The following is an 8,433-nucleotide window of genomic DNA, read 5'->3' as shown; positions in this document are numbered from 1 at the left end:
ATAAATGACAGTAGTCTGGTTTTATGTTAAGGTGATCCTGAAAGATTTTGCCCTGCTAGTTTCCATGACATGGTGTAATCCCCGAATTCTGGACTTCGGTTCAAAGCTGAAGCTTGAAATTGTTGGGGTTGTTCCTGATTTATTTCGTCACTCTACGCAGAGATCTCCTGTGTTCACCTCTACAGGAATTGTTTCTAAAGGCCATAGTCCGTCCAGTCATACCGCTATCCAATGAGACCTTTTAACAAACGTTTCCCTGTCACAGGGAGCAGCGAGCCTAGAGCCTTATCCGGCGGTGGGCCAGGGCTTGGCTCGCCGTCGGGCATTCTTCTCCGCTGAGCCGAGGCTTTAAGCACCGTGACAACAATCCAACGGCAAAGGCCAGTTTCATGAGCGCAGCTCTATATCACCAAGCACCTCCCGGGGGCTTCGGTGAACCCACATCAGAACAGACACCCCGTAAAAAGGGCCCTTAAAAGGACACGGAGAAGTGCCCCCCCCCCCGAGATAATGGAGGTGCACGAAGACAAGAGCGCTCCATATAGGGGCGCAGGAAAAGGGAGGGGTGGACAGGCCTGACATTAAGGAAAGCAAGATAAACTAAATTGTTTAAAAATCTAAATGCATGCTCTAGAAAAATCACCAAAAGAGCCTACCTGCTCTCTTAGGGCCTCCGAGGTTGTTTGATCAATACTTGAGAATGTATATATTTCCTACATGCTTAAATACATGTTTAAGATTTACTCTAGATTTACTTTACTGATTATTACTTGAGGGCATTGTTTTTTAGTTTGATGTGATACTTGTGGACACTAGAAGACAGTATTTATCTCATTTGGAAGAATCCCAGTTTATGGCCATTATTTTTTTCTATATTTTTTTCGTTTTATGAAACGCAATGATTGTTCTCATTATCTATTGCACCCTTGACTTGTTCTGCAGATTTAATGATTAACCTGATATTTTTCTGTTGGTTCCCGTTTCTTAAACTGCTGCTCCTTTAATCTCGCGTTCAGCAGCATTGGCCGATACGAAACAATAAAAGGCAACTGTTCTCTCAGTCCCTCCTGTACCCTATGCCTCTCCTGGGGGGAGATCCCAAAGGAAACGTCCACAAACACGGTACATGGACAATATCGTTTAGGCTTGTAAAACCGAATAGAGGCAGACATGGGAAATTACAGTCTGCAGTTTACAGTTGCATTTCCCAAACACTTTAACTTCTCTATGGCAGTCATCCATTATAAACATTCCCAGAGATGCCTTATAATCTTCGGATTGTTTCGCTAGCCAGTACTTTATACTGGCGCTCCATCATTAGTTAGTTCACTGCGTAGTAAGTAAGGTCTCACTTACTAAATAATTTCAATTAAGTTATTTGATATTCTGATTGGTTCTCTCTTAGCTATCAAGATTGAGATAAATACTGTCTTCTAGTGTCCACAAGTATCACATCAAACTAAAAAACAATGGCTGATTGGTCTTTAAAAAACGGATTCTTACAGAAATATGTATACACACACATCACAGAGGTGACAGTGTAGTCTGTTTGCTCTCTGCAGCTAAGATGCACTTGACACTTGTGTAAATGTAATTGGTCTCCAGGTCTCAGATGTATAGGACCTCTCTCTATCTAAAGTAAACCTTGTGTAAATGTAATTGGTCTCCAGGTCTCAGATGTGTAGGACCTCTCTCTATCTAAAGTAAACCTTGTGTAAATGTAATTGGTCTCCAGGTCTCAGATGTATAGGACCTCTCTCTATCTAAAGTAAACCTTGTGTAAATGTAATTGGTCTCCAGGTCTCAGATGTGTAGGACCTCTCTCTATCTAAAGTAAACCTTGTGTAAATGTAATTGGTCTCCAGGTCTCAGATGTATAGGACCTCTCTCTATCTAAAGTAAACCTTGTGTAAATGTAATTGGTCTCCAGGTCTCAGATGTATAGGACCTCTCTCTATCTAAAGTAAACCTTGTGTAAATGTAATTGGTCCAGGTCTCAGATGTATAGGACCTCTCTCTATCTAAAGTAAACCTTTGTTACCTTAGTTTCCATTGTGATTTTAGATCCACTTTCCTTTACAATTCCCAGCACCTCCCCCCAGGCGGACCTGTGTGTGTGTGTGTGTGTGTGTGTGTGTGTGTGTGTGTGTGTGTGTGTGTGTGTGTGTGTGTGTGTGTGTGTGTGTGTGTGTGTGTGTGTGTGAGTCATGGACATTTCACACACTGAGAGGCCTTCCCCTTGGCTGGCCATCATGCTGGCCGTTCACCAAGGTTAGCCCCGGAAGTCAGGATATCCCTCCCTCACACACACACACACACACACACACACACACACACACACACACACACACACACACACGTCAACACATACACACACACACGTGCCAACACCAACACACAAACACACATGCATGCCAACACCAACACACACATGCAGACACCCACACACAAATACACACAGACACACATACATGCTTACACTAAACAACATGAACCAACACACACACACACGCCAACACTAGCAACCACACACATGCTGGCACCGACTCCCCTTAACTAACACACAAACACGCACACACCAACCCACATAACCCAACACAGGTACATGCACACACGCACACACACACACCATCTCACACACACACACACACACACACACACACACACACACACACACACACACACACACACACACACACATACACACACACAAACACATACACACACACAAACACACACACACACACACACAGACACGCACTCCGTGGGCAGCCAGCTTCCTGAGCCGGTTCAGGTGGGGGGGCTCGGGACCCCAGCAGCTGTCAGCCGGACGCCCTCCACTGGGGCTGCTCTGATCCAGACAGCGAGTGGTCCTTATGTACAGTAAGACTGACACACACACACACACACACACACACACACACACACACACATGCACGCCGTCTGCTGCCCGTCCCACCAGGTGGAGGTTTCTGAATCATGCGCGTGTGAGAGGCTATAAACAGAGCTGGTCACCCGCCATATTGTGATCAAACATAATCCTCCCATGAGGTCACCATGCGTGATGCGTTGCCTCATTGAGAGACTCGATGACGTCCGTAGTCTCATGACCGCTACCTACAGTTTTATTTCATTCATTGTAGTTTCTTTTATTGGTGGATTTTATTTTATATTTCTTATGAACCCTGGTGTAAGTAAGCGTGTGTGTGTGCAGAAGGGCCGACCCTCACCACCCCCATCACACGACGTGGGGATGAACTCACCCGTGTCAAAGGCCCTTTGGTGTACAGCCTGTCCTGAATGGTTAAAAAGTGTATTTTTAATAGTCCATGTGTGATCCTAGAGAGAAGGAGTGGCTGAGGAACAATACAGAGTAGTGTGCTGGATGTTATTTGATCATCTTTGTAGTGGAGATTAATCCCTGGGCAGACAGTCGACTCCTCGCTGAACGGGGAAGCAACAGAGGAGGATAACTTGATTTTTCCTTGATTGACTTTAGCAGAGGCAGATAGTTAGACTCAAACCTAATTAATGTGGGATGATTAAATAACTCATAACTCATTCCTAATAAAAGATCACAAGACAGAGACGCAGAATTTGTTACAAATTCAAAACCTGTATTGTGCAGACAATAAATAGATCTTACAAAGGGATTTTTTTAATCTTGTTCACAGACAAGGTTTCCATTCAAGAAAAAACATTTACACTGGCGATATGAAAACAGAATCCGATGGCGTTGGGACTGAAATAACACGACTCCCGACGTGGCCTGTGGGCTCTGAGGGACGGTGACGTAGACTCTCACATGCACGTTCTCCCCCCCCCCGCGTTCGACGGCCTCTTTAGAGTCTGCAGCTTTAAATAACAAAACAACTGTTCTTCCATGGCAGAAAATAATGACCTTGATTTCATTTTCTCGTATCTTTTCATCCTTTTTCTTCCTCCTTCTTTTCATTTGCTCTTTATCTTTTCATTCTCTCGTTTCGTGTTCTCTTTTCCTCCTCGTCCCTTTCCAATTCCTGCTTTCCTTCTCTTTGAAATTGTCTCTGTTTCCTCCTCTTCCTCCTCCTCCTCTTCCTCTCCTCCATGGATGGACAATGTCAACTGAAAGGGGAGGGAGATGGTTTTCCTCTGAGCAGGTGTGGGGCCCCCCAGTGTACCTCTGTCTCTCCGACCCCCCCCACCACCACCTCCACCACCAGCACCACCTCCACCACCAGCACAGCGGGAGCTGCTCCAACTCACTAGAGAGACATAGCCTCCAAGGTGCATTGCACCCGAACATCAGGAGGGCCCCTGGCTGAGGGCCGGCGGGGCCCGTGGAAGACTCCATGCAAGGTCGCAACTGAACAGAACCAAGAACCAGCAACTCTTCACAGAAGAGACCTGGCTAAGGCCGGTGGAACCTGGGGCAGAGAGAGAGGGCACAGGGTTAGCATCAAAGTTAAATAAATCACCCGCCCAGAATTAATCAATCGGGGTTCTATTATTAGCCCGACGGGCGGCCGACTGTCCCACTTCTGGCTCCAGCGAACCGCTTCGTACGTAAGCACAACCCGGGCTAACTCACAGAGGACTGAGGGTTTTTATAGCTCTTCCAAACGCGTAGCGAAAGCGCGTCGTAAGCTAGAATGGGCCACAGTCCCTTTTTAGAAAGTGCGTGAAGGGGTTTGATGAAGGTTAGTGGCTTCACCGCCCCAGGGCCTAATGAGGACGCATGGAAAGGTTGCCCAGGAAGACACTTCTGGAACGCCGTCTGACAAGGTGAGGTCTGTGATGCGGCGTTGGTGAAAACATGAGGAGCAGGAGGAGGAGCAGGAGGAGGAGGAGGAGGAGGAGGAGGAGGTGAAGGAGGATGAAGAGAGGGAGGAGCAGGAGGAGGAGGTGGAGGAGGAGCAGGAGGAGGAGGAGGAGGAGGTGGAGGAGGAGGAGGAGGTGAAGGAAGATGAAGAGAGGGAGGAGCAAGAGGAGGAGGAGGTGGAGGAGGAGGAGGAGGAGGAGGTGGTGGTGAAGGAGGATGAAGAGAGGGAGGAGGAGGAGGAGGAGGTGGTGAAGGAGGATGAAGAGAGGGAGGAGGAGGAGGAGGAGGAGGAGGTGGAGGAGGAGGAGGTGGTGAAGGAGGATGAAGAGAGGGAGGAGGAGGAGGTGGTGAAGGAGGATGAAGAGAGGGAGGAGGAGGAGCAAAAGAAGGAGCAGGAGGAGGTGTTGAAGGAGGATGAAGAGAGGGAGGAGGAGGAGGAGTTGGAGGAGCATTAGCGGGAGGGGGGAGGAGTGTGAGGAGGAAGAGGAGCCTGAGGAGGAAGAGGAGGTGCACTGACCTGGTCAGGTGCTTGCTTGAGGTATGGACTTCCATCTCGTTGCTCTTGAACTCGTTCAGTTCTTTCCGTATTGCTGCCTGAGGAGCCAAGGAACAAAGGGAACACAGAATTAGCATGGATTGGTTTAATTTGACCACTTAAAGCTCATGCACACGCGTGTAAAACAAAGCCTACCTTGTCGGAGGCGGAGAGGCGGGTCCAGGGTTTGTCGGCCCTCCTGTCGTAGTCCTGGGCTTTGGCCACCTCCACGTAGTCGCTGAAGCGGATCAGGATCTTCCTGTCGCGCAGCTCGTCCACAGTGGGTCGCTGGTTCAGCTGGGGGGGGGGGGGAGGAGAGATGGGGTTAAAAATTGGTATTCAGCCATCTCATTACCTGGGGACCAGATACTACATGCAGATCATCTACATTCCTGTGGGAATGAGCCGTGCTTCTATTGGAACTGGAGGCGATCCATGGATCGCCTCGCTTGTTGCAGCTAAAACTTTTTTGTCATTGTGCACAGAAGTGTCTCCCCATGGGGCTTCATGTAAATTATCTTATTTAAATGTTGTTTACAAGACGCAGGATCTGATTGGTTCTGTATTTTACAGAGCCATAGTGCAAATGAGAATCATCTGAATAAAAAGGATGTTTGGTGAGGAAGAGGAGGATGGGGATGAAGCACCTCTTACCTTTCTGTTGAGCCGTTGTTTGATCTCTCTCCTCTCCTCCTGTTCACTCTGGTCGTTCTTTTCTGTGAACAAACAACAAGGAGTCTGTTAGCCTCTGGAGAACGCACCGCCCTCTAAACAACCACACATAGACAGTTTTTAATTGTACTTCTAAAAATACAGGTTTTATGCGTGTGTGAGAAAAAACAGGTCTTCTGCATTCTTGCAAAGGGGGCTTGTCAAAAAGATTGAATCATATTCATGCGCAGCGCTGGGGGTGTCGTCAGCAACTAAGAACGTAAAAACAACAACCTATAAAACCCAAAATTTGGACAGCGATTCTCAACCCAGTGCCAAGGATCTTTACTCCGAGGCACTGTTGTGTTTTTCCATTGACGTGTTTGCCTGGGTCTAGACACGCTAAACTCTGATTTTTCCAGATCACAGTTTATAACATATTTTTAATCTCCTTCTATTGGATTCATTTCGGCCAGGGGCTTTGGGAGTCATGACGCTGAGAGCAGGTTTCAGTGGCTTAAGGACAGATGGCCGATGGACACCTGTCACTCTGCTGAAGAATGTCAGAATGTCCCCGCCCTGTTCTGAGTAATGTGACTTGCAAATCTTTTCAGTGATTGTACTGAATAAATGAATGAAAATTAAATAACGGGTCAGGTGATGACCCCTCATCTGTGTATGACCCTAATGTGAGGAAGGGATTATGTGTGCCCTGGTTACGAAATAGAGACTTTTTAAAGGAAAGGAGAGAGGGAGAGAGAGGGAGGGAGAGGAAGAGAGAGAAACAGATTGAAACAACAGCTGTTAAGAGGGCACAGGTGTGGTGCAGTACGAATATGAAAACTCTGGTTGTGGATCTAAAAATAAGATACAATAAACATTATAAAATGTTTAAATTAGTTAATGACAAAATTAAGTACCACTGTGTGAATTCCTTTACACTTAACACACACTTACACTCTTAATTTTGTCAATAATTAATTTAAACATTTTATAAGGTTTTTTTATGTATTTATATGTTATCTCTCAGTAAAGTCTCTCAGTTATTGAAGGCAGAACACTTCTCACAATGGAGTTAGAAACACTTTGACATTCCCGCAGACTCATCAGTGGTGATGGTCAGGAGTTCCGTAGCCTACTCCAAAACATAATTACGCTTTACGTCTCATAAAGAAAAATGTATTAATACTTACGTTTTAAAATATTTCGACTCTCAAGTTCCTCCACCGCTGGCCTCTGGCTCAATCTCCTACGGAAAAACACCAAGATTACGTTCTGGACCATGTTGATCCGGTAGTCCTCCGCCTCCGGTTCTCTCAGTCTCTCCGTTAGCACCGGGGATTCCTCCGCTGGTGTGCTGAGCACCAGGACCTACACATCCTAAAGCACAGCCCCGCAGAGTCCCGCCTCGGATCCAAACACCCAAGACTTCCTTCCCTAACTCGAAGACAGCTCATCGGGCTCAGAGCACGGTGCGCGATGTACTATCACGCCACAAGTCCTCCGACACAAAACACGACTTCTTCCTTTAACACACTCTGAAGAACGATCGCCGCTTTCTAGCGATCAAAAGTTGCACGAAGAAAAACAATCCCGGTGGCGGCTAGAGTCGCATCGCGGTGTGTGTGTTATGGATGCTGGAGTGTGGGGAGAGATGCTGGTGTTTGTGAAGGATGCTGGTCGATCGGGTCTCCGCTCCGCTCTGCTCTACTCTGCCTCGCAACCGGCGGAGTGGTGCGATCTCGTGCGGGGTCCCTCCCATCTCCGCATGAATCATTAGTAAAGGGGGCGGCGCCTCTGAGGAGATCCCCTGCTCAGAGCGAGACTCTGCTGCAGTTTCAAATGGAGGGGAGACGGCACGGCTACACAAAAAATAAAAAAATAAAAGTCGGATGATGCACAGCTTAGTGTAAGCTATATGAGATAAAAGAGATGCATGCAAATCGTTGGTGTTTCATCGACTACATTTTTGAGAGGGTTTCACTGCATTGTCGGATACCAAGCAACTAAGGCTTATTCTTTAGGCTCTTTGGATTCTACGAATCTTTCACTAATAGGATTTATAGGATGACATTCAGTAAACATTCAACAACAAAGCGAGTAAAGGTTGTAGCCTAGTTAGCTATTATTATACTGCAATATGTATAGAAATAGAAATAGACAGACAGAGAGATAAATAATAGAGAGGGGGAGAGAGAGAGGCATATAGATAAATATAGATGGTGAGACAGACAGACAGACACAGGATGGATGGATGGATGGATGGATGGATGGATGGATGGATGGATGGATGGATGGATGGATGGATGGATGGATGGATGGATGGATGGACGGTTGGACAGATGGACAGATAGATAGAGTCTCGACCATCTGGTTTATCGAGGCGTGTTGGAGTGTTGATGGAGACCGGTGAATCAGAGGAACAGCAGAAGAGCGGGAAGCAGAC

At 46.9% G+C, this 8,433-nt stretch overlaps 1 protein-coding gene across 1 annotated transcript; it reads right to left on the bottom strand.

The window, feature by feature from the left end:
• Window positions 1-3,596: 3,596 nt before the first annotated feature.
• Window positions 3,597-8,228, bottom strand: LOC132470835 (phosphatase and actin regulator 3-like). The gene is made up of 6 exons (XM_060069727.1): window positions 7,181-8,228; window positions 5,991-6,052; window positions 5,493-5,633; window positions 5,319-5,395; window positions 4,197-4,406; window positions 3,597-4,166 (listed from the first exon to the last, which is right to left on the bottom strand). The coding sequence occupies exons 1-5, from the start codon at window positions 7,269-7,271 to the stop codon at window positions 4,391-4,393; spliced, it is 387 nt and encodes a 128-aa protein (XP_059925710.1). The 5' UTR covers window positions 7,272-8,228; the 3' UTR covers window positions 3,597-4,166; window positions 4,197-4,390.
• Window positions 8,229-8,433: the final 205 nt, after the last annotated feature.

Source organism: Gadus macrocephalus, chromosome 13 (genome assembly GCF_031168955.1).
Source record: "Gadus macrocephalus chromosome 13, ASM3116895v1".
Classification (NCBI taxonomy): Eukaryota; Metazoa; Chordata; class Actinopteri; order Gadiformes; family Gadidae; genus Gadus; species Gadus macrocephalus.
The sequence above is the reverse complement of the archived record's forward strand: the minus strand, read 5'-3'. Positions and strand labels throughout refer to the sequence as shown.

What these genes read in the sequence shown, in the direction of transcription:
- LOC132470835 (XM_060069727.1), bottom strand. Translation starts at nt 7,271, where the DNA reads ATGGTCCAGAACGTAATCTTGGTGTTTTTCCGTAGGAGATTGAGCCAG. An exon ending in GAGTCGAAATATTTTAAAAC is followed by an intron (nt 6,053 to 7,180) that starts GTAAGTATTAAT and finishes GTTTGTTCACAG; the next exon opens with AAAAGAACGACCAGAGTGAA. An exon ending in GCCTCTCCGCCTCCGACAAG is followed by an intron (nt 5,396 to 5,492) that starts GTAGGCTTTGTT and finishes TTGGCTCCTCAG; the next exon opens with GCAGCAATACGGAAAGAACT.